The sequence below is a fragment of the Cygnus olor genome, chromosome 20 (genome assembly GCF_009769625.2).
Source record: "Cygnus olor isolate bCygOlo1 chromosome 20, bCygOlo1.pri.v2, whole genome shotgun sequence".
Lineage (NCBI taxonomy): Eukaryota > Metazoa > Chordata > Aves > Anseriformes > Anatidae > Cygnus > Cygnus olor.
In genome coordinates, this window is record NC_049188.1 from 7675556 (window position 1) to 7700360 (window position 24805).

A 24805-nucleotide genomic window follows, 5' to 3' on the forward strand; every position below is an offset into this window, starting at 1 on the left:
AATCAAAAGATGTGCCTGTGGATACAGTAGTGATTCTCTTACCCTTTTCTACCTTACTTTTTGTGTTTGTGTCAACAAGCAGCATAGAACTGCTTCAGTGTGTTCCCAAATTGTATCAGCCTCTCTCTCTCATAGCAGCATTACCACCTTTCTATCCAAGTATTTGACTAGTCATGAGAACTCGGTAAGCTGTGGCATTCCATAATTCAGCAGTAACACAGAGGAGTGGACGTGGAAATTATCTGGCCACCTTTCCAAGCCAGGTCTTTCTCTGCAACGGAGACAGGAGGTAAATCCATCTGCTGTTACACACTGTTTGTGTGCTCTGGAAAGGCTGGGTTCCCGCTGTGCTATCATCTTCTCTACTAATGATCAGCAGTAAAACAAATAACTCCCAATTTGTGTGATATGGCTGAAGAAAAACGCTGAACAAAACCCCTCCAGGTGTAAACGGCAGCCATCTACACATTCTGAACAGCATTCATGGAGGAGTCATCTTCTTCTGGGGAGGAGTGGGAAGATTTCCGTTCTGCCACACCAACCTGTGTGCTGGAGATCAGAAGCTAATGGCCAGAGCCTGCTGAGTAAACAGAAAGAAGCTGCCTGTCTTAATATTTACAAATGCCATTAACGCTTCAAAATTCTTCTCTGGTGGACGGTGACATTTTCTAAAGTACCGTAGACCAGCATATCTGCTCTGGTAGGAGAGTGTGCGTACGCTTGTAAATAGCATTGCACCCACATTGCTTAAAGCATTTTGACATTTAGAAGTGGAACATATGTGCAATGGGGTTTTACCAGGAAGTTATTTTTGTATTTGGTGTATTTCTGAGAACTGGGTAAAATTTCAGTCTCTTTGAGTTTCTCTGATTTTTGCAGGAAACATTGTAGTTCACTTCAAAGAGACTTTTCCTATCTATGCAGTGATCAGAGGGAGTCTTGGTAAAAGCCATTGAGATAGGAGGGGCTACCCTGTGTTTAAATAAAAATTGACATTAGGGTGATCAGGAATTTTGCTCTCAAGTCTCTTTTGGACCACCTCTGTGACCTTGGCTGTTTTGCATAATGCCATTGCATTGATTTCCTTGGCTGTTAAATATAGATCATCTTATCTCAGTGGATGATGATGAGTTTCAGTAAGATTTGGAAAGATACCTTGATAAAAGGGTAGTACTGAGAATTTTAATTACTGAAAATACAAGTTTGAAATTTCAAGATATTCCCAATTCTTTTCCAGAATCATTTTTTTTCTTCTTCTAAATAAAAACTCTTACAGTCCAGTGGGTACACGCAGTTTCTCTATGTCCCAGCTGAAGCCAGGGTTGGGTCTGGAAAATAAATGTAGCAGCTAAATCATGGCATGTTGGGAGTAATCAGTTTAATTACTAATGTGCAGGTCTCCTTCACAGAGATGCCAATTCATAAATGTGCTTCTTCAGTGTAGCCAACTAACTTGAGGCAAATTCTACCTTTTTCACACAAGGGGCTTTATCCTGTAAACAAATACAAGTCTTTTGATTGGAGGGGTAAATTAAATGCCCATGCAGCTCTCTCATGCGTAACTTTCTATCCTGCTGGGTAATTTTAAAAATAGCATTTACATTCTATCCATCCCAAAGTCCAAGACGCTTTCCTCGTGTTGCCTGGATGCAATGACAATCAGGGAAAACACTGAATTGATTGCCCACCAGCTGGAACAGTTCCAAACTATGAATTTAACTGGGAGAGCGCTGAGCCCTGCTGCCTCTTCCGTGAGTATTCTTTACCGTTGAGACCTCTCCCTCAGTTGTCCCCATCCTTTGCCGTGAGCCTGCCTTCCTCTGCAGCTTACCCCTCTTCCCAGGAATTCCAGGACGTGGCTAAGCTCTGAGCTATACCCGCAGATAATTAGAAATAACTGTGGGAGCCGTCGCTGTGGTCATTAGTGATTCTGTGCCAGGGCTCCAGGCAGGAAGTAGCTAAGCTGCTGTCTTGGACACAGAGGGGAGCTAGTACCTCCCTCTGCTCCCTCCGTTCTCCCCCAGAATATCTGTGTGGTCCTTGGAGCTGTGCTGCTGCATCTTCCCTCTTGCAAAAATAAGAAGTCATCAATGATTTGGTGGGATTGTGACATGAGGAGCACCAGCTAGTTCCTGGCCTCGCTGTGGCACCCACCTCTGCCTCTCCAGACATAACGAACACATTTTGTCCAACTCACTGAGTGGGACGGTAGTGTCAGTTACAAAAGTACCACCCACACTTGATATGTATCTCTTGTAACCATTGCTTCACCCCTGAAATGGCCCAGAGATGTTTATAAAATAGGTTTTGCTTATGCCAGCTCTCATTTGGTCCTGTATGTTTGTATAGTAAAAAGCTAGCTCGCTGTGAGCTCAGCATTAGCCTCTCTTTCCCTCTGCCCCACTCCTCAGAAGCTGAGGTGCAAAGTTATTAAGGTCCAAAATGAGAAATATGTACAAAAACCTACTACTTTACTAGCTGCTAGAGAGATCTTTGAAGTAGGTGACTTTTAGTAATGAGAATGTTTTCATAGGGTAATTAGTATTCAAAAGAGCTTGTGCTGTTTGCTAGGAAAAGTTCACATGCATTGTGTGTGTTGTGAGCACCGTGCCAGCACCGTCTCTCAAGCTTTTCCCTGGTTTATCAGAATTTGTTTTCGTTTTTAAAAGTTGGTCTTTATATATATTCCAATCAAAAAAAAAGAATGTGGACAAAGTATGGTGGAATATTTACCCGTCCACACAGTGCTGGGAGCAACAGACCTGCTGGCCATGAACAGATGCTGTTTGGCTTATTAAGGCGGTTACTTGTATGTATAGTTACAGTGATGATTTCCATGTCAGTAGCAACTCTATTTTGCCTTGCAAGCAAAGGAAATGGGAGGTCACATAATTACATTATCACATATTACCATAAATATCTCCCGTTTGGTACCACTTCCTTTTTTTATTCTTACGACAATTTTAGTTATAGCAGCACCACATCTCTTGTAATCAAAATGACGGAACCAAGGTGCCTTGTAGAGGTCATGGACCTCCTCAGTACCTCAGGAAGGAAGAGCTGAGCTTGAAGAGCATGCGGATTATTTTATAATACGCTTTACAGTCTACTCTGAATGATGTTTCTAAGACAACTCATGTCAGATTAGGTTGTTTTGAGTGCAGAGCTTTAGAGAGCATCATGTTACCTGTTCTTGCCAGTCTGACCAAACGAGGAAAGGTAATGAAGAACATGGGACACACCTGACTTTCCGATATCTTCCCAGAACTCTGGCTTTGAGAAACTGAAATAGTTGGGAGCTGAAAACTCTGTGTGGAGTGCACGACAATAAGCTTGTTAAATGTCCTCTTTAAATGTCCCTGCTCCCTGTGACTGTTCTAGTCAAGCGATGCTTCTGCCAAAAAAAAAAAAAAGAAATGTCACGAACTCAGTTTCATCTTAGCCTTGGCTATGCTAAAAAGGGTCATTAATTCACACTTGCTAAAGCAAATGATAAGCAGTAAAGCTGAAGCAACACCCAGCAACAACCAGCGGTGAAGAAAGGAATGAAGAGTACCTAGGAATGTGGCAGGAAATGGGGTTTCTTTATAAAAAGGAAGGTACTAGATGGGATAACCTTTAAAGAGCTGACTCCACTTCCTTATTTCATTGTGCTGTGATTATGCAATTTAACAGCATTTTCACATGGCATTTTATGTTATCTGGAGCTAGGTTGTTTCATCCATGTATAATCAATAAGATGCATGGCACTGTCCGGTAGAAGTGTTAGAAATATGGATGGTGGGGATAGAAGCACAAAGTTTCAAAGAGAGGTTAAAAACAATCGTTATGGAGACTGCAGCTGCCTAAACCATTTGAACTGGGGATATTAATACAGCCTGGAGGATAAAAGGTCGTTTGGCTTCCTTCCCAATCTTGGCTAGCCACTTAATCTCTATACAATAAACAGTATTGCTGTTCCACAAATTATGCTGGATTTATTTATTTATTTTTTAAATCAAGAGACATTAGTTTATTTTGTCTGCCATTTCAGAGAAAAAGGTTTGTAAGGGAATTCAGAAAGTTTCCTGGATTGACTAAATGTGATATGCAAATCGCTTTAGACTTGCCGCTACCCATTGAAAATAGCTGAGTGCAGTTGTCCAAGTCATCTGGGTGCACCCTGTAATTACACAAGAATCCAGGCAGTCTTTAATTTTAGGCATTCATGCCTTTCATCCATGTTAACTGGACCCAACCACACTTCTAATTCACCCACATTTCCAGTAGATTGCCTAAATGTTTCATATCTTCAGCAGAGCATTTCAGATGAACTGGAGCGTTTTGTTTGCTCAGGTTAGGTCGTGTTATCAGGAGCCCTTCTTCTCTTGTATTTCTTCCTAGGAAGGTTTTACAACTTGCCCAACCAGAGCTCGCAGTTTACATGCTTCCTCTGCTAGAACCTCTCTGGCTGTAGCCCACCAACACGTCCCCCACCAATTAGGTTGTGATGAATCCAAATGAGATTAGCAGTTTATTGCAGCTATTGTTGAAGATGGATGGGTGGAGGTACTCCTGGGGAGTTGCCTTTCAAGGTACCTCGATCAGATTTTACGCTAGAAAGTTCAGCTTTGCAGAGATGTAGCTCATGAAAGAGGTTCCTGTCCAGACACCTGTGTCTAAATATAACCACTAAAAATCGCTGAACTGTAAGGCTTCTGCTCTGTGAGAACATGTGGGTCTTAAAGCTTAAAAAAGAAGCTGAGCTGGTTAAGGGGGAGCTGCTCTTAAAAACAAGGCAATTCCCTTTGGTTTTCCTTATTCTGTATATTCTGCTTATTCTATTATTCTGTATATTTATTTTAACTAGTTCTCTCTTTGCTGTTAAAGTTCCTATTCTCTATGGGCTGAAACTCAACAATGAGCCACTCCAGCGTGTTCCCAGCGTGCTGCCCTGTAGCAGTGACTCCGAGAGGCACGCTGTGTGCTGGGGAGGGAGGGGGAGAATGATGCTAAGGGTGTAGTTACTGCAGGCTTTCTTCCACAGAGATCCTTCCAGCCTGGCTTCGAGCTGACTCACGTCTATAATTTATAATTCTGGGTCTTACAAGGAAAATTACAACTCAGAGATCCACTGCTGCAGGCGCAGGAACGTCTGCCGAGCGGGAATATCTGGGGTCGGTGTTTTAATGAAGAGCCCGTGATGTCATTGTTGCTTTGTGCTGAAGGCTTGGAGTCAAAGATCTAGTGAAATCTAATGGGGTGGTTGTTTTTTCCTCGGATAAACAAGAAGTTGTTTTTAGTGAGAACAGATCACACGGATTTCCCTGTGGGCCTTCACCGCGGTGCTCTCAGCGCTGTTATCTGCAAGCAAAGGTCCTGTTCCTGGGGCAGGGGGCTGAGGTTAATGGCTTGCAGGTGTTCAGTGTCCTTTTAGACTTGGCCTGTCACTAATGTTATAGGTAATGTATTTACTCTCTAAATAACATGGATTATTATTTTTTTTAACTTTGCTTAATGTCAGATACTTTAATATGCATAGAAATGAACCATACTGAGTACTCCAGTACTTTCAGACAGCTGAAACTTTGTACTCTCAAATCTTTCCACGTAACTCCACAGGGCACGCAAAGATTCTTATGTCATCTTTCTATGAAAACCAAACCTCTTGTGGCCTGCAGTGAGACTTTCATATTCCTCCCAGGTTTTCAACACCCAAAAAATGACTTTCTTAGGAGCACTGCAGAAGACCCAGGTCAGGTGCTGCGCTATATGGATATGGCGTGTCTGCTCCAGAGGATGCTGGTAACCCTGAGCGGTGCAGACCTGAGCTGCTCAGCACCCTTGGCCCATGGGTCAGGAGTTGATCTCTGGTGTAAATGCCTTTAGCAGTGTGAAGCCACTGATGGCATGCTAAGGATTGGGACACTAGTGACACCGGATATTCTGTGACCGTAAGGTGGCAGATTTTTCATCCTGACTTCTGAGCACTATAACTCAATCTGCAGCACCCGTTCCATTTTCTTGTTTCTTCCTACATTCATTCTGTGCATGCTGTGATGGTGCATCTTCTTCCTAAAGTGTGCCATCCTACATGGTTTAACTTTTAGGTCTGCCATAAGAAGCCACGTGCATTTTTTTCAGAGCTTGGGGTAGGATTTCTGCTGTAGGGTTTCACACTGAGAGAGAAGGAAATCACCAGGCTCTCCATCCTGCAATTTGGAAGTGTGCATTAACAACCACCACGTACACAAATAGCTCCGGCATATCCATGGGTTGCGTGCTGAGGAGTAGAGAGGTGCGGCAGAAACGCTGGGATGGGTTCCGCTGCCAAAATAATCAAAAGCAGTGAATAGTTTCCAAGGTGTTCATTCCCTAAATTGTTTTCCCTTTTTTTATGGCTTCAGTGGAGCCAGTGATCTTCTGAGAAATCAGAGTGCCTCTCGTTTGAGTTAATGGCTCTCGGTGTGGCATGGTGGGGAAGTATTGCAAATAAAGCTTCAGTGTAGGCAAACACTGAAGATCACTTTTCATTTGCCACGTCCTTATATCCCAAAATGAAAGGGAGTTAACACAGAATTAAAGGTGGAATGCCAGAGGGGCATGTATGAAATGGAAATGCATTTGTACAGGGGGAAAAACACAACTCACTGATGCTTTTTGGATGTGAGAATGGTAACTAGGTGCTTTTGGTTATGCCTAAGTGTATGTTGTTGTATTATTAACTGAACAGCTGAGCTGAACCTTCAGATACTCATTTTGACTCTGCATTTACATTTATTTTGGGTTTTCATTTAGGACAAAAATTCAGATTTGTGTTCGTTTTCCCTGGTGTTGATGGCATGCCACTTTGCTGTAGATTTAATCTGTGGTTTAAATGTTGTCAGCAGAACCCGATCTTTGTACTCTCGCTTGTTTGTAAGACAGGGATCCAAGAATTACTGAAGATAACTGGCTGGACAATGCTGTTGGAGACGTGAGGATTTTTGGACCTCGTTCTCATTTTACTGCTGATTTTAGCACTTCTCTAGGTATTGTTACATGGGAAGAGGAGAAGCATTTTAGGTATAGTTAAGACCACAAAGATGTGTAAAATTATCAAGCTGGCACTGGGCTGGTGAAGTACTGTAGGATGGAGCAGTTTCGTATGCTGTGTCTCATAATAGCATCACAGAAATGAGGATGGGATATAACGTTCCCACACAAACCTGACATCTTTTTATTTAGTCGTGCTGCTTAACTAAGGCTTTGTTTGTTCCTGCCTCTGTGGCCTTTGGCAGAGCGAGTTAAAACCCCTCCATTTTCATTTTTATTATACGATATAAAATCAGAATATTGGCATTTGCTGATAGGCTATTTGCTGTTAAAATTTATTGCCCTCAGTAAATTCAACACTTCGGTAATGAGGCTGTCAATCCTTTCTCACTAGCTGAAGATTGATAAACAGTAAGTCACTTTTTTTATCTGAAGCTTGGCTTCCTGGTGCAAATTTATGGCTCAGGCCAAGACAGTTTTCAGAGTAAAAAAGTTTTTTCTTGTGATGGTATTCAAGTACTTTTATCTCCACTGACAGATGTTTATAGCCTAAAATACAGCGTGGTGCTAGCGCAGCGCAGCAATGACCCCTGCTCGTGGCCTGCTTTCTAAGCTTGTTACATTTGTCAAATTATTACAGCCAGAATATTTTACCCCGAAATATTCTGTACTCTTTCAGTTTGAGTCCTATTTTATTGTAGACGTTTATTACTAATCTGAAATCCTGTCTGGCTGGACAAAGTCCACATTGGACAACCAGTCAATGAGGCATAAGTGAAGAGCATGTGCTGAAATACTTCCTGCCTGGCTTTTAGTGTGCCTGCATGAGATTTGGTGTGAGATGCAGCAAAAGCTTTTGGGGAATGTTGAAAGAAACTGAAAAATAGCTAAATAAAGAAGGTTAAGTGGCAGAGTGAGAGCTGAAACGCAGCACCCTGAAGGTACAGCTAACAAGTGGTGTGAGGGTGGCTCCATGCCTGCCACAACGTGAGGGACGGTGCGGTACTGTCGTGTCCTGGAGCCGTCTGTGCTCTGCAGCAAATCTTTGGAGCTGTGTTTCCAGCCACTATCCCTTAGTCTGGTGTTTTGTTTTTAGCTGGTATTTGAAACTAGAGCACCAAAGCTTAGCCACCAGGATTCCTGAGCATGCTGGCATGGCTACGTCCGTGTGTACAGGGAAGTTAGAAGGGTCACCTCTCTTTCACAGAACCAGAGCTGGGCCCCAAGTGCATGCCGAACCACAGCTCTGCCTCACAGAGCATCCCTGTGGAGAGCCCTGGCTGCAGTCTGTATCCCCATGATCTTTGTATTTTAAAGTGGTCTTTTTAGATTGGCTGACTTTAAAACATCCCTTTCTGTTCCTGTAATCACTCTAATCCGCCTGCTGACCATATCATGTTCTGAACTTCACTCTCGCCAGTAAATAATTTTAAAATCCTTCGGTTGTCTTGAGTAGGAAAACTGGGTTTTCTCTGTACACCTGCATGCACACTTGCAGTGAGTTATGTGACTAGCAAAGAAGAATCCCACCATCTGGCGACAAGGGAAGATGGTTTTGACCATTTAAACTTGCAACCATATTAGATTATTTCTTCCAAAATGTTTTCTCTTCACTGCACTTCTCTTGGAGCTGGCAGAGGTGGAAGTGTTGCTCCTGACTAGTCGGATTTTTCTGGCTTCACTCTGGGGTTTCAGCAGAGTGTTCATTAATACATCCATGCCCACTAAATCTTTGCTTCCACAGCAAACTCAGAATTGTTGTCATTGGGAAATGTGTGTAGGTAATGCTTAAAGGTTTCTGTTTGATTCTGTTCTGTAAGGGTTTTACCAGAAACACTGCCACCTCTTTTTTGTCATTGGCTATGGAGAGTGAGCATCAGGAAACTTCTGTTCTCTCTTCAACTATTTAGGGCTTATCTTGTCAATTTGGGTAGATGATTAAATTCTGTATCTCAAACTTCCCGTTCTTTATCTGCCTTTTGCTAAGTTCTCTGTGATGTGCAGATGAAAACTGCTGCATTGATAGGAGAATAGGAGAATGCAAACATGCATTCATGCAAGTGACTGTGCAGATTGGGCACGTATGCCCAGCTCTTGGAAAGCTGCCCATTCAGCTGTTGGTGTTGCCAAGTTTAAGCCTCCCTATCATACAAATAAGTGCATTATTTAGGTCTTGAGTACTAGGTTTTTACCGGTTCAATTTGGCTTTTGATAAGGGGCTGGATCAGGTCATAAACATCGATTACACATTCTCGTTACAGCACATAATCTGCTGTGTAATATCAGAAAGGTAACACTGGTCAAATACACAGAATCACAGAATGGTTAAAGTTGGAAAGGACCTCTGGAGGTCATCTGGACCTACCCATGTGCTCAAGCAAGTTGCTCAGGACCGTGTCTGGATGGTGCTTGAAACAGATTACACTACCACATTGTTCTGCAAGTCCATCCCACAGACATGCTAAGACAAGGCAGCATGGAATTGATTAGGAAATACCATTTTTAAGTATCAATTACTTTGTTCTAAGTGCTGGAGGAATCATATTTATGCTGTGCTGTGATTGAAAGGGAGCAGATAAAATCCTTTGTCTTGCTAGCAAGGGAAAACTGCAGCTGCAGCATGTGCTGCACATGGTGTTTCTCACCATCTAGAAAGCATTGGAGAGCATCTCCCCATTTGGGGCCTAGTGTGAAAAACATTTAATGTCTTAATAAACCCTTGTCCAGGATTTTGAAACTTTCCATACTACTTGGTGTCTTTTTACTTGCCATGAAAAAGAAGGGGAGAATGGAAAATGTAAACCCATGTTCCTTTAATACTCCTGAGTTTTCATTCCATGATTGCATAAAAACTGTTTTTTGCCTTTTTTTTTCTTCATGTAGCACTATTCAGGACTGGTTTGTTTTTCCTCTTTCAGAATATTGATATTACCAACTTCAGCAGCAGCTGGAGTGATGGGCTTGCCTTCTGTGCTCTGCTGCACACGTATTTGCCTGCACATATTCCTTACCAGGAGCTCAACAGCCAGGATAAAGTAAGTTTTGTTGTACCTGTCCCTAAACAATCTGCAGAATTCACAGTGAACGTTATCTGTTTTGATGGGCATGTGGTAAAGATGCAGTGCTGCAAGATCTTGGTATTGATTCATTCAGAATAAAAAGGTGGAAATAACAGTAAGAGGCAAGTGCCTTATAAGAACTCAGCAAGCAGACTGGATTAAAAGGGAAGGAAACCAACAGTGAGCTTCTAGGGAGAAATTCAGGGACTAATGAATAAAGAGTCTGAGTCTAGTGACTGCTGCATATTAATATGAAGACAGCATCCCTTTTGAAAGGCTGCAGCAGACATTTCCTGCTGCTCCTGCTGTCCTAAGAACACGGCTTTCTAGGGGTGGCTTCATTTCCTCTTTAACAAATACCACAGGCAGAAAAGTAGTGGAAGACTTGGCTCACTGTCTATATTGATGCTGCAGGTTCTTCAGTCAGGTTTCAGTTTCAATGTATGACAATCAAGGGCTTACCAATCAAACTTCATCAGTTTCATTTTGTTATGATTTCTAGATCTGCCTTGCGTTTCTCTTTGAGTTAGGCAGCACAAATTCAAGTGCTGGATCACTAGGTAGACAGGTCATTTATTGAACTACTTGGACAGCAGTCAAACCATGTCAGTACATTCCAGGTAGGTTACGAAGACCCTCACAAACAGGCGAAAACTATTTACTGGATTTACTTCAGACAGCTAGTATCTATTACAATATCAATTATGCTGTGTGTGGTTATGCTATGTATAGGAATGCCTCATATGTTAGTTAGCACCTCTCACTCGTAATAAAGCTCAGAGTGGTCGTGGGTTTTTGCCCTGTTTATTTAGTTTCACAAGAACCTATTTGTGAAAAGCAGGACTGTAGCTTAGGCAAAAGTAGATGAGCTGTTCAAAGACAACGGGGTTCTTTGTAAGTATACCTCACTAATACAAAAAAAAAAAAGTGGGGGAATACCATAGTCACAGAAAAATTGTTTGAGTTTGGCAGCTTCTTAAGGAAACCACTCTGAAAAGTCTTTGCAAACTTTGACAAAACACACTTAGAACCCTGAGCTTTAGTTGGAAAGGAGATTTTTTGCACCTCATGTTCCTAGCTTTTCTTAACCTGGGACCTAGATCTAGCTGTTTGTCTATGTGAAAATATCGAATCTAATGTTTTTCAGTTTTGAAATATACCTGCTCATTTAAACTCCTTGATTAGCCAGATGCAAGATAGGATTCAGGAATCATACTTTGATAATCTTTTTGAACCTTTGCTTTATTTTTACAGAAGAGGAATCTGCTGTTAGCATTTCAAGCTGCTGAAAGTGTAGGCATCAAACCCAGCCTGGTGAGTAACGTATGTTAAACAACGGAGGAATTGCTGCCTGCACCATTCCAAAACCTTTGTCGTCATGTGGCCAGTCAGTCAACTTGCACTGAAATGTTCATGTGGTCCTAGGGAAGGCTGCACCATCATCTCTGAAAGTTCACACTGTTCTGAGAACTTCCAGCAGACTAAATCTGTAGAATCATAAAACTGATATAATTTGAAGTAACTTCTGGAGATCATCTGGTATTGAAATGACAGTATCGATTATGTCTTCCCCTCGGAAGCTTATTCTAGAAGATGACTCCTATTTTCATGGGCAGAGCCCTATATCTGCCTGTTAGATCATTTTTTTTCCTTTTGTTTTAGTGTTTTAAGAAACAGAAGGATAATTTTCTTGTTAAACTGTTTAAAAAGCATTTGCTAAAATCGACAATATGATGGCAAGAAATATAAGATTAATATGAAGGAGGAAATATTACGGGGTTCATGAGCTAAATTACAGAACCAAAGACATGCAAAGAAGCAGTAATTTAAATAAAATGAAATTACGTAGAGAATTAATCTTTGATTACAGATGGAAGAGGTCTTTTCAGGATGTACACTACATATGGCCGTTTAACTAGTGTTTGTTCTTTGGCATGAGTTTTACAGTTGCAGTAGGCCAGTAGATTTCTCCCATGGGCCTCTATATTGTATGTGGCTTTAAGATGCTCTGGTATGGAAGTAACGGTGTTCAATAACCACAGCTGCTCAGAGGACCAAGTGATGTTCCCTGTGGTGGTGCCTGACTAAATCTTGACAATTTGTCCTATACAGGAACTCAGTGAGATGATGTACACAGACCGGCCAGACTGGCAGAGTGTGATGCAGTACGTCGCCCAGATTTACAAGTACTTTGAGACCTGAGACACAGAGCAAGAGGTGGACAGAAGTGGGGAAGAGAACAAAGAATGCCACAGATGCACTCGATCACTTTAAAAATCCCCTTGCTCCTCTTCCACAACCAACCTAAGCTCTTAGTTTGAAAGAAAGCTTTTTCATAATTTTGATTACATCTGGGACTACAACCAAATAAATAACCATTGTCCATCTATACAAACCAAATTCATCTGCGATTTTATTCTCACATGAAAATTGCAAGATGTTTTCAAAGAGGCCTGGGTTATTTCTGAAGAAGATTCCTTGTGCTAAACAATGTTTGCCTCAAACCAGGCTCTACCAACAGGAGACCTGCCACGAAATGAAGTTTTAAGTCAATGTGGACTATGCTGGCACTCAAGGAAAGCTGGGAAGTTAATACAAAAGCTCACAAAACTGCTCTTCTTGCCAAAACATGTTTAACTCATCCCAAATAAGTTTTTTTTTTCCTCCATATATTTTATAAGACATTGTGACAAACCTGTGTGTGTAAAACCTTAACCGGAGTTATTCTCACACATCCGACCGAGTAAGTCTGCTAGGTTGCTTGCCGTAGCTTATCCAGCAGGATAATACCACAGTCATTTGTAACTTGGGAACCACGCTGTGTTCAACTACCAGTTAGCGAGAGAACTCTAGAAGAACAAGTTAGGTGCTGGGACTCCATTTCAGATCAAACTGAAGTAATCTCAGAGAAAAATAGCATTATTACTGCAGTTTCATTACTATAGCTTCACTGTTAAAGGAAGCCAGAGCCTTATTACCCAGCTGGCTGTACAGACACTTACCATAGGAATATTGCAAATGTAAGTTACTAGCTTTAGTTCTACAAGGTGCCAGTAATCAGGTGGTGCCTCTCTGAGCAATACAGTGACATCTCAGTAGTTCATATTTTGTGGAGTAACTTCTCTCCTGTGTTAAACTCTTAAATGCTTAGAAGTGGGGTTACGCTGTAAAGGAACACAGTACTGTATTGGTAACAATGACAGCTGAAGCTTCACTCTGCAAGCTGCCATGTAGTACTGTGTTCCCCTCTCTGCATCACAGAAATCTCCAAGGCGCCAGAGAATGGCTTTTCAGCTCAATAATACTGTTAGTAAAATGTCTGAAAGATACTGTTTAATTTACATTAGACCATTTCTCTTATTTCACCCCATGAAGTTAAATGTTCTGTTTGTCTCCAGTGGGAGCAGGATCGAGCAGGCTGCTTAATTTGTTCTAGGAGCAGGTCTTTGAGAGGATGGTGTACAGGATCTTATAGAAGGCTGCCTAGCTGCTTTAGATTATGCTGGTAGAAGAAAGGAGTTGTTTAGTTAGGTTGTTTAACCCTGGGACCCTGACCGAATGCATCGTGGAAGTTAATCATAGGCAGCTAGGTATCTTGAAGAAGAAAATAATAGCATGTGCTTACTGCTCTTAGCACCTGAACAGAAAGCTCATGAAATAGAAACAGGTGATTTCGCAGAGGAAGCTTGTTGTTTCAGGTTTTCTGGGGCTTTGCAGGTGGCTGATCTCAGCCTCTGGCTTCCCCATAGTACTTTGGTGGGGGGATATTGTTTGGTTTTTTTTCTATACCATTTAATTAGTAAACAACCTATTTCAAACTTTGGTTTTCTCACAGCAAAACAGAGAACTAGGGGATAGATGACAGCAGCCAAGGTCAGTGAGTGCCTTGAACAGGAAGGAAGCTGGAGCAATACAACGTATGCCTGTTTCACAGAAGGAGAAAAGCATCACTTGTTCCTGAGTCTGACATTTATTCTAATCCACCACCCCAGGAAGGTCTGATTCCAATCTTTTGAGAGTCCATGTGATAAAAAGTGGCACGCACTTACAGTGCTCTTGGACTCTTTGGTGTCATCCTATACTTTGAGAAAGCAGTTGTAAATGCTGGCTAGAGTTATTTCCTTGCAAGAGAGTGCTTTCTAGATTAAATTAAGTCCTCAGTAATTTTTGGTGTACACTCTGGCATCCCTAGAGAACGTAGGATGTGTTGCTCTAAGTGTTCTCAAGTATAAGTTTCCCATTATGTGATAAGAGGGAAGAGAAAAATAGTTGCTAAGCAGAGTTCATTTAGGAAGGGAGCCACACTGCACAGCTCCTTCGCCTTGTGGATGCAGCAGGCTCTTTTCCCTTGAGGTATCCGTTGGCAGAGATCCTAACTCTCCAACGGGCTCTAGTTCAAAGCGTGGTGAAGTCAACACAGAAAATTCCATATTCCTCAGTGGGCTTTGGATTGGACACTTGGAGAGATGAGAAAAACTGTTTTCATTCCCAGAGTCTGGAAAACATTTCAAAGTCAGAGGGCTCCACATGATCTAAAAAAGAAATATAACCTTAACCCTTTGTTGCTGGAAATGCCTGTGTTCCTGATGCCTGTCCAGATGTACACTGTGTACATACCTTATCTAATATGTCAGTTGCGTTTGCTTCGAGCACTGCTCTGACATCTATTCTCATCTGTTTCTCTGAGACTGATTTTAGCTTTACAAACCATTCCACCACTTGATCTAGCAGCTTTTGATTTTTTAAATCAATTTTGCAAAGCACTGTTCCTGTCGTCTCTTTGCAGCTTTTCTCATACCCCCAAATAGTCCAAACACTAATTCTACCCAATTGTAATGGTATATTCTTAAAAATAATCTTACTTGCCTGGGAGTTAGAACAAGTTGTCCTCTGTCAGCAGGAACAAAGATACTCTGTTTTACCAGTTGCTCAGTGTTACTTTCCAGTGTTCAAAACTGCAAAGCATCTCACTGTGAAATGCTGATGATTTGAGATTGAGATGCTCTTCCAGGTTATTTTTGAGATGAAGGACTGTGTTTATTTGTTCATTTACCTGTTACTATATTGCATATTTCTCCTTCCCTTTGAATCTTGCACAGTTACGTTTCTAGACCCAGATTTTCAGAAGTAAGTGTTGTTTTTTGTTGCTGCCTAAAAATTTGAATAAGAATTTGTCCTGTACAAGATGCTGCAAACCAGCCTGGTTTTCAGAAAATACCAAGCATCTGCAGGCTCTTGTTAGACATCTCCAATTGGAACTGCAAAATGAAAGTTCTAGCTGACTTTGATATTAAAGAGCTTGTTAATTAAGATAAGCTACAGTGTATAGGAATAATCTTCATAGAAGTTTTAAGAATCCTCTGAAAATGTGCTAGATTGGAATATGTGATGATATGACATGGATAGTATGATGTGTGGTATTACTGACAGCTTGCCTGGCTTTGCCTCTTAGGAGTAATGGATCTTTCCGTGATGCAGGCTGATTAAATCTCTTCACCATGTGTTCCCTAAATATACCCTAACTCTAAAACGCACCTGCACACAGCTGTGTGTGTGTGTGCTTGGGTAGTCCATCAGACTGCAAGAAACCATGGAGATGGTTTGGGTTGAGCACGTGAGAAGAATGTTTAAGATGAGGATTTCGGTGAAGTTCCAGGGAGGGGTATTGCATCGTGTAGCTGTTGTACTAGAGCTGCTAGAGAGGGAAGGAAATTAGAAGTATGAAAAGTGTATGATCTGACTCCCAGAATTTCTGGTGGTTCATAGAAGGTGCGAAGTATTTCATGGCTTGGGAAGGTACAGGGGAGTTGAGAAGCGAGCCCAGAGTCAGCTCTCTGAGAAGGTTTTCTAGAAAGGCTGATGAGCTGTTCCTGAAAGTACGCAGTGAAACTGAATGGAGTGAAAGTCCAGTATGTGAGGAGAGGGGGCACATATGGGAAATGTATGCCTGCGCCTTTGTGGACAGCAAAGGATGCGGATGTCTGTAGGTTTTCAGCTTGAGAGTCCTTGCTGATTGTCATCTTGAGTGGCGTTTCTCCTAAGAGTGCAGCCTGGGATGGAGCTTGGAAGATGAGGAGGGAAGAGAGCACACAGCTTGCTGCCTCTACCAGGTTTGCCCTCCTGTGCCTGTGATATTCAAGAAAATGCACAGGAGCCAAAGACTTCCCTGTTTTTCCTGTGCTGCAGCAAGGCAGCCGTACGAAGCAGACTGATTTTTGACTTATGCAGATTCTCCAGTTTCTTCTCCGTGAAGCACATTCTCTTCCTTGAGTTTTGGCAGGTTTTCATAATTATTATTTTTTTTCAGGTTTTCTGTGTGATTGTTCTTGTTTTATATGTGCAAACAGTATGTGCAAGTTTTCTGTCCAAACCAAATAGGTGCACGCTGGCAGAATGATTGCATCTGCCCGGTGTGATTCCTGACCTGGAGCTCTTCAAAATCTTGCTTTTGGCTTTGCTGATTTTTCTGTCTCACTTCCTTGGCAATGAAAATGAGAGCGTTGGCTCATCCAGTTGTAGGTTGTTTGTACCTCCCTCATCTTTCTCTGCTTACGGTACCAGGTCTTCCAGCAGGAAGTATCTGACGGGGCCAGCTGTTTGCAAAGCTGTGCCTTGGGTATCTGATCAGATGCAGAGTCTGTATGGGATGAGATTATGCATTTTCCTGTCAGAAGAGGGCTTTTGCCTAAAAAGACTCAGGGCACTGAGCATTAAGACATATTTTTAAACCCAGCAATAACTTCTACTATGCTAGACTAGATGTTTTTTATCAACTCCAGTGCCATTTAGACTCACCCACCAATGTGGTGTAGAATCAAGCTTATAACTTAACCAGGGTTAACATTTTTCACAACTGACGGTCTCTACATTTTTAACTTGCACGTGTGCCAAGTTCCGTTGGGCAGGGCTGGACACAATGTTTTTATTGATTATTGGTCCAGGCTCCAGTTTGTCATATAGGATAACCATCTCTAAACTGTCAAGTTCTTTTAGCTTTCTCTGTTGGATACAGATGTTACATCGTAATCTAATTTATACAAAGAGCACATTAGAATGTATATACTAGGCATTGCCAAATTTGGACATGCTAATATTTAAAGATTAACATTATTAAAATGTATGATGCAAAAATCTGTGTAATATTTCTAATAAATCTTTTTCTGTTTCTGATGTTTGCCGTAATGGTTCAAATATCTACATGCAAAGCTGATTCTTCTGCAGACTGCTGGGAAGCAGGACTCCCAGGAGAGGTTTTAAAAGGTCCTCGTGGTTCATTGTTTCTCCTACACTGGTAGCAGAGAAAATTTTGTCAGAATCTTCTTTTCATAAATACATCAATTTCCATTTTTTTTAAGTAACAGATGCATTTGGATGCCTTTCAGAAGATTGTCTTGGGGATAAAGGAGTGTCAGTTTCTGAAACAAACCATATTGACGACACAGTAGGAAACCATCCTGCTGCAAAGGCAAGGAAGGATACACGAGACGCCAGCATGTTTCTGCAGTAGGAGCTCTTAAATGACTAGAGGATTAAGAAAGAAGTAGTCAGAGTGGAAACAAGGACTCGTGACTGGAATAAGTATAAATGTATGTCACCAGTAAGTTAGGAGGCAAAATGAGAGCTTGCAAAAAACCCTCCACCTGGTAGGTAGTGACAGGATGTTAGAGGTGAGGCTAAGTATGTGCATAGTGCTGGAAAGACGCATTCCTCTGCTGGTCTGTGAAACAAATGATACAAATGTGAGATGAATCCTACTGTCATGCCAGTGACCAGACCTGTCGCTATTCTTTTTCCCACAACAGAGACGACTTAGCAGTTGCTGATCTTTCGAAAGGAAGCCACATCTTGCAGATCAACCATCACCATCTGGCTAGTGGCACAGGGAGGGAAAAGGAAGCTTGTTTTGGAACTTCAGGTAGGGCTGAGTTATGGGAAAAAAGGGCAAAAATAATGATTTTCTGTCAGAACCAGAATGCCTAGCAATGATGCTCATGGTGACGTTTATTGTAAACCTTCACCATGAAGTAAAGGAGGGCTTCCTGAGTTCTAGACTGTCTCCCTGGATAAAATTCCTTTTTCCACGCTGCACAGACAAAGAGGGCTGTGGAGTTCTGCCTTATTGCTGAGGAGTTCAGCCCCATGGATGCTGCGTTGCAGCCCATATCCAATCTATGAGCTTTCAGAGACGCTGGGATCTGGTTTGTTACAAACATGTCTGAAGAAGTGCCTCAGAATGTATGTAATTCACTTGGGAAACAGATAAAGCTAGGTCCAGTGCATTCAAATTCCAGCATACTTCTCACAGAAGCTGCTTTTTATCTCACGGTGGTAGTGACAATATTAGAAAAAGGAAATTGTTGAATTAGCAAAGAAAATGAGAAAATAAAAGATACGGTTGGGCATTTAAATCTCTTCCAGCCTCTCAGGTACATTTGTGTCCAGCTGTGTAGATGAAACCTTGTGGAAAAAAGTTTTCATTTACATAATCCAAACTACTTTGCCTTTCCCCACCTAAATATCATGTTTCAGCCCTGAATTTTTAATGCTGGCCTGGTCTGTCCTTGTGGCAATGTCACAGGGAAAGCAATGTTGTTTTGATTTGTTTTACTTTGGACAGCTTTACCTCCGGGACACAGTATGACCACACGAAATGGCAAGCTAGCGTTCCTAGTTTGTCTCAAGCTGCCACTACGCTTGATTTTGAAGACTTGCTGTAGTTCACTTAGAAAGCACCAGACCCAATCTTCGCACCTCAGTCGTCTTTTGCAAAGGAGTTCTCAGAACCAGCCCCATCTTGCTGTCTGGAAATCTCCCCATCACCAGGAATGCAGGCTCGTATTGTGCTTAATGTGTAAAGAACAGGACTCTGAACATTCGCATTCATGGGCTGGGTGACCTGGGTACAGGGTGGCATTCAAAGCTCTGTGTGGCTCACTTCCCCTTTTCCATCTTATGTAAAGTTAGCAATTTCTGTCTGCATGTTGCAGTAATTGCAATAAGCGAGGGGTTTAGGGTCATTTTTTTTGTTTTGTTTGTTTCGTCATTTTGTTTGTTTCGTAAGTCAAACTATTAAATGTGCTGGTAGGATATTATCCTTCATGTCTATTAGCCAATAATTTTTTGATGGGCGTGGATTTAAGTCCTGGGATGTGGAAAGGCAGAAATCCTTTCTACATTACACACTGGTGAGCAAAAAATGCAACCATGTAATGAGCCTCAATTCCATTCTCTTTCTATAAAGAAATACAAACCTCCTGGTAACTTCTTGTCAGAGTTAATCCATTCTTTGTACACTTTGGAGATACCAATGGTAGCAAGATATATGTTATTGCAGATACCTTAGTTCATGTTTGCTTTGTTTCTAAGCAAGGGATCAAACAAGCTATCTCTGTTTGTTGGCTTTTTAAAAATCCGTCACCTTATTACATACTTGAACTGGAATTGCTACAAAACACAAAATCATGCAATTACAGTTTACATCTCAAAGCTTAAACCAAACAATCACACACAAATAATATTTACGTTAAAATGGAGACAACACCCTGCCACTTGACTTCAGCAGGTCAAGTAAACTGGTGCCAGGGCCTTTGCCAGGTAAGCATACGCTGGGAATCCAGCAAAAATCAACAGTCCAGGATCTACAGCTGGGGAGGATATAAGATGAGGATGTAAGACAGTTCTTATTTTTGTCAGAATTTACTATATCCAGCTGCGTATTATTTGCAGATATTAATGTCTGCAAATTCCCTTGTTATCTTTCAGCAAATAGATCCTGCATAGGAGCAATTGATGCTGAAGCCCTGCTCTCTTTACTGCCAGACTTGGTACTTCTGTCACGGAAGTAAGCTGTTAGATGCTCTGCTGCCTCAGCTCTTTTCACAATGTTCTCCAGTTGCTTTGATTTATTTGTTGGAAAAAGCCGGGTTCTCTGTGGAGAATGTCAGTGAGTAATCCATGCTGCTATGTTTGCAAGTGGTTCAGCAAGAGACTGAAAACGAGAGTTCAGGCCAATGTTTTCCCAGGATTGTTTGTGGCTGGTTGTAGATGGGGTGAGCTGACAAGATTTAGGACTGCTCTGCTGCTAAGTTTGGTTTCGCTGCCAAGTGTCTCCTAGTGCTTAGAGAGCTGAGACTGGGGTGGAAGGAAAAATTCCCTTCCTGACTGGTGCGTATTCGTCTATGTGAGATGGAGCAGTCTGGGTTTGTTTGTGTCACCACGGTGCCGTGAACCTGCACCTCCCTGCAAACACAGACCTGCTCCAAGCCTGGCTTCCAGCAGACTGAGCTTCATATCCAGCTGCAGCCCCTGGCACAGGCAGATGAAAGCGAAATACTGTGACCTGATCTATATCTGAAGCTGAAGATAGCGCACTCGGTGTAGCCTGAAGTTTAAAGCCCGCTGTGAGTGCTGGGAGCCTTGGTTTGCGTTCCCCAACTGCTCAGAGACCTCCCATGGGAACTGAGGCAGGTGTGCTACTCACAAACAGGGTCTGAACCTTTGTGAACCCATTTGCGGTGCCATGAGATGTGATGAAAAGGAAAATCTTGGTTTCAGGAAAAGCTTATTGGCGTATTTTTCAGTCTCCCACACCTCTGAGCCAGTGCTTTCATGTCTCCCTTAGACATTAATAATGCGAATTTTACCCTAAATTCCCAGGCTGCTGCTAGCGAAATGGACAGGACCTCAGCCCGTGGTTCTGGTACAATTTCTGAACCATCCTGTGTGCTCACTTTGAGTAACCATTCCGTTTCCCTCAGACACTGGGCCTCAAAATCTTCAGAGACACCTTGCTGTCCAGAGCCTGTCACCACAAATTTTCTAGGAGAACCAGAAGTTTCAGCAGTGCTGCAATTCAGAACGGCCATGCTTTCTCTTTGGCTTTGTAAGGAACGTGTAGGTGGGGAGAAAGGAAATGAGAAGTGAGCTGCAGTACACAGGAAGCAGTTCCTTCCTGGCCCCTATAGTGACCAGCTCCTAGAGTCAGGTTAAGTGGCACACTGCATCTTCTTGGTGTGGATATAGAATAATTACTCGGTATCTGCCCTCTTTTTAGGCTGCAATAGATGTAGAGATGCTTGGGCAGGAAGGCAGAGCAGGTGAGCCCTAGCTGAGAAGTTGTCCTGGTTATCCATTTGCTTGAGAGATCCAAGCCATAAATAGGTGAGAGAAACATAAGCAATACAAATAGCATGAGAAGTCTTCCATATGGGGCGCTGGTGGTCTTCAAGGGTCGGAACCAGGTGGCTCCAGTCTCATAGGTACAGCTTTGCATTATTTGATGCTGAAAAACAACTGGCACAAACCGTGGGTAGCAGGACCCTGAAGTAAATGTCACCCAGAAACGATGGCAGTCACACCGTGGGGACAAGCAGTGTCTTTTATTGAGCACAGCAGGAGGAAAACGAAAGTTGTAAAATGCCAATGTGGGTAAACATTATCCACATTTCTAGAATATGAACTTCCGTCCCTTCTTAAGTACATAGCAATGACCAAGGTTTTATCCTTACCCGCACATCGTGAGTTTAAGCAGGTTAAAGAGAAAGTAACAAGATTAGAGAATTAAAATGGGAGCAAGTGCTTTTCCTAACCTGCTCTGCACAGACAGCTGTACACCTTCAGTGTAAAGCTCCGTATTGCCACTTCTCCTGACTTTAAAAAAAAAAAAAGCATATTAGCAACCCAAACCCTTGTTCCACCTTGATGTGCTGTAGCTTTTATCTTCTCAGACAGCTCATCCTTTCTGTCAGAGCGTAAGCTGCTCCCGCACTCTGATCACAGAAGGCAACAACTGCTGGGGTTGGTGGTCCTGCGGGGCACACCGGCCATGCTCCCAGCGGGGTCAGCCTCCTGGGGAGCCAGGCGACCACCAGCAGACATCGCTCTGCTTGGCCTTTTCAGGTATGTATATTTCAGTATATTTCAAGCAGTTCTGTTTTTCAGTTATACATAAAATGCCTGTTGTTTTCCTTGCCAAAATGAAAACCACAGCGAACAGCCCAGCACAGAGGAACCTACGGTAATACCACCACGATTGCAATGTGACCATTGCTAGCGTGACCTGCAGGTAGCAAGATCCGGCAGAAATCATCCCCCAGGGAGGTGGTTCTGCGGGGACAATGCTGCCCAGCCCTGCTCTTTGCAAGAACCCACAAAAATCCAGACTCCACATATGCCCTTCTGCCCTGGAGGGCATTACAGTGAAAGCCATGAGCATAATCTGTTGCTTATTTGTAAGGCAGCTACTGGGATTTGGCTCACACAACCCGACGTGCCTGAACAGCACAGCGCTATCATAGCAGAGCTCGGCCCTTGAGAGCAGTTGTGCTGCCAAGGCCCTGGAGAGCCATTCTGGGCAGGAAGAGTTCAGCCTGAAGCTTGCAAAGGGACTCATAATATCACTAATAAATAACACGCCATCAGTCGGTGCGGTCCAGGTTCTCCCCTTCATTTGGGATTAAGACTCCTGGCAGCTAAGCCAGGGAGGGTCTGAAAAAGTGGCAGGGATGGAAACCCCACCGAGTAGGTCCTTGGGCTTTAAAAGCGGTCAGCAGCAGGTTTACATAGCACTTCTGCCAGTACTTACAGAGAATGGACAAAACTGGATCGAGCCGATAGGCAGTGAGGTTTCTGGATGCTGGTCCGTGAAAGAAGCTGGTGTTTGGTGTGTCACTGTCCTGGGGCAGGGCACCAGGCAGGTTCCAGAGCATTCTTTTCTCTTTGTGATGGAGAAGTTCAACAGGGTCTGTAATAATGACACTTGGGTTCAAACAGCCTTGGAGTGCAAATTCAGTGTTTGCCGAAAGCTGAGTTTGGAGACAGTGGGGCAGGAAGGCTGGCACCTTCCTCTGCAGCACCTGACCTGGTTTTTTGGGTGTATTCTGCAGCTTTTGTTAGAGCTCAGCTGCCCTTTAACCCCTTAGTGGCCTGCACAGGTCTGCCTGCGAAATGAGGCTAGGAATTAGGGGCAAAGATGCCCCAAGCTCCAGCTGGGACCTAGGACACCACGGCTTTCTCTGTGTGCTATAGCTCTCCTCTGAAAGTTGGAGATAATCATAATAGCAGTAATAACAGATATTTACATTTCTTGGCTCCATCTTGCACAGAGAAATTTCTGCACTCAGAATAGTTGCATTGCAACCAGTTCAAGTCTCCTTGCTCTTAATGATACTATGATTTGGAACTCAAAGCATTGCATTTTTGCGTAAAGCAGGATGGCATAACCGCATTTCTCTGCCCTGTCAGGATCTGGCACGGCACAGAATCACTTCTCCTTATTGCTGCTGAGAAGCGTTGATGGGGAGTGAACTTCTGAGTCACACTTGTGGAGCAGACGTTTAGCAAGCCTGTTTTCTTAGGGGCATTAAGTTGTGAAGGTTCTGCCCAGGAAGCCGCTCTAGCTGTGAATGAAGCAATCGCAGGGTGTTTGGCTTGCAAGCAGCATCGCTGCCCGTCTGGCTTCACCCCGGGCTTTCCACTCCTGGTGTTGGCCTGGAAACACACCGCCACTTCCTATTGATTTCTCTGGGGAAATCGGCTCTACCTGCTCCACCAGCAGAGCTGACGCAGCCGGCCCCTGCGCTCACCGAGACCCGGGCAGGGCTGAGCACCGCGTGGCTTCGTGCAGTCTGGCTGCAGCTGCAGCTCTCCTGTAAAGATACTGCTGGAAGAGGTACTTTGCTTTTCATCATAGAGGGTGGTTAGTAAATAAAATCAGAGACGCATTAAAAATGTCTTCAAAATGCTATCCTCATTGCCTTGCCCTCCATTCAGCCAAAAGCCTTCCTTTTTAATTTCACTGCTGTTTATAGTGTGTTTTTTTTTGGTCCTGCGGTGGTTTTTTATTTTCTAATGAAAGGTGTAAGATATAACCCACAATGTATAAAGAATTCACACACCTGCATTGTTACAAGATGAGTTCTTGCAGCTGGTTTAGGCACTAAACATTTATTGTCTGGCAGTGACCCCAGGACTAGGAAAATCCACGTTTGTTGATCTGCAGTTTACGATCTTACCATAATTTTTCTGCTTTGTTTTCCAGGCATTTTTCGGACTTAGTGAAGTCTCCAGTATGGAAACAGTTTTCTCTGGAATTTCACTCTCTGCTTTCCTTTCCCTGGCTCTTCCAGAAAAACGCCTCCAGCAATGCAGCCGCAAACCCTACCTTGCACCACTCACCTCCACAGTTGTTTACTCCAGAGCTGTCTGCAATCTTTGACATGCTAATGCTCAGCCAGCATGGGATGCAGGCGATGAATATTCCGGCAGCGCTGGGTACTTCTTTCACCTGCCTGCCTACCAAATTGGCCTCAAAAATCGTGCTCCCTTCGCCCGGCTTGTGCAGACAGCGTGCAGTTCAGACCGTCATCACAAGCACCGCTTTGAAGAGGGCTTTTGTACCTGCTGCATGGTTTGCAGGTTGTGTTGTGTCTTGGGAACCCTTTCGCGGAGTCAGGTTCAGGACAAGCTCTGTCCTGTCCTGCAAAACAGCTCAGAAGTGCTAGTGAGGACTTGAGCAGTAATGGGGTTCAGTTCCCCAGGCTGTGCTAGCTCTGCCAGGCCAGTGGCTCCTATTTAGCGCGTTGGGGCTGAGGTCTGCTGTCCTGGCAGAGGCAGCCACAGACGCACAGGAGCAGGTTCTTGGGCCAGCTCCTCACACCCACCCTGCAAAGCCCTGCCATCGCTCGTCCATCCTGCAGCCGACAGCCCTCGCCAAGGAGATGAGCAATGAAAAG

The 24805-nt window shown here is 43.2% G+C and overlaps 1 protein-coding gene and 1 long non-coding RNA gene across 15 annotated transcripts in view; one reads left to right on the top strand and one right to left on the bottom strand.

Moving 5' to 3' along the window:
* The window catches only part of SPECC1 (sperm antigen with calponin homology and coiled-coil domains 1), a 97284-nt gene extending 80044 nt beyond the window's left edge, over positions 1–17240 (top strand). For all 14 annotated transcript variants that reach the window (XM_040532730.1, XM_040532731.1, XM_040532724.1 and 11 more), the window contains 3 exons: positions 9933–10049; positions 11328–11387; positions 12186–17240. In XM_040532730.1, the coding sequence (XP_040388664.1) occupies positions 9933–10049; positions 11328–11387; positions 12186–12275 (267 nt within the window). In that variant the 3' untranslated portion in view covers positions 12276–17240. The remainder of the gene's footprint in view (positions 1–9932; positions 10050–11327; positions 11388–12185) is intronic.
* On the bottom strand, positions 1066–23966 carry LOC121057943. Its single transcript, XR_005814029.1, has 3 exons — positions 22657–23966; positions 3188–3394; positions 1066–1493 (listed from the first exon to the last, which is right to left on the bottom strand). It is a non-coding gene; the product is annotated as an uncharacterized LOC121057943 (long non-coding RNA).
* Positions 23967–24805: the final 839 nt, after the last annotated feature.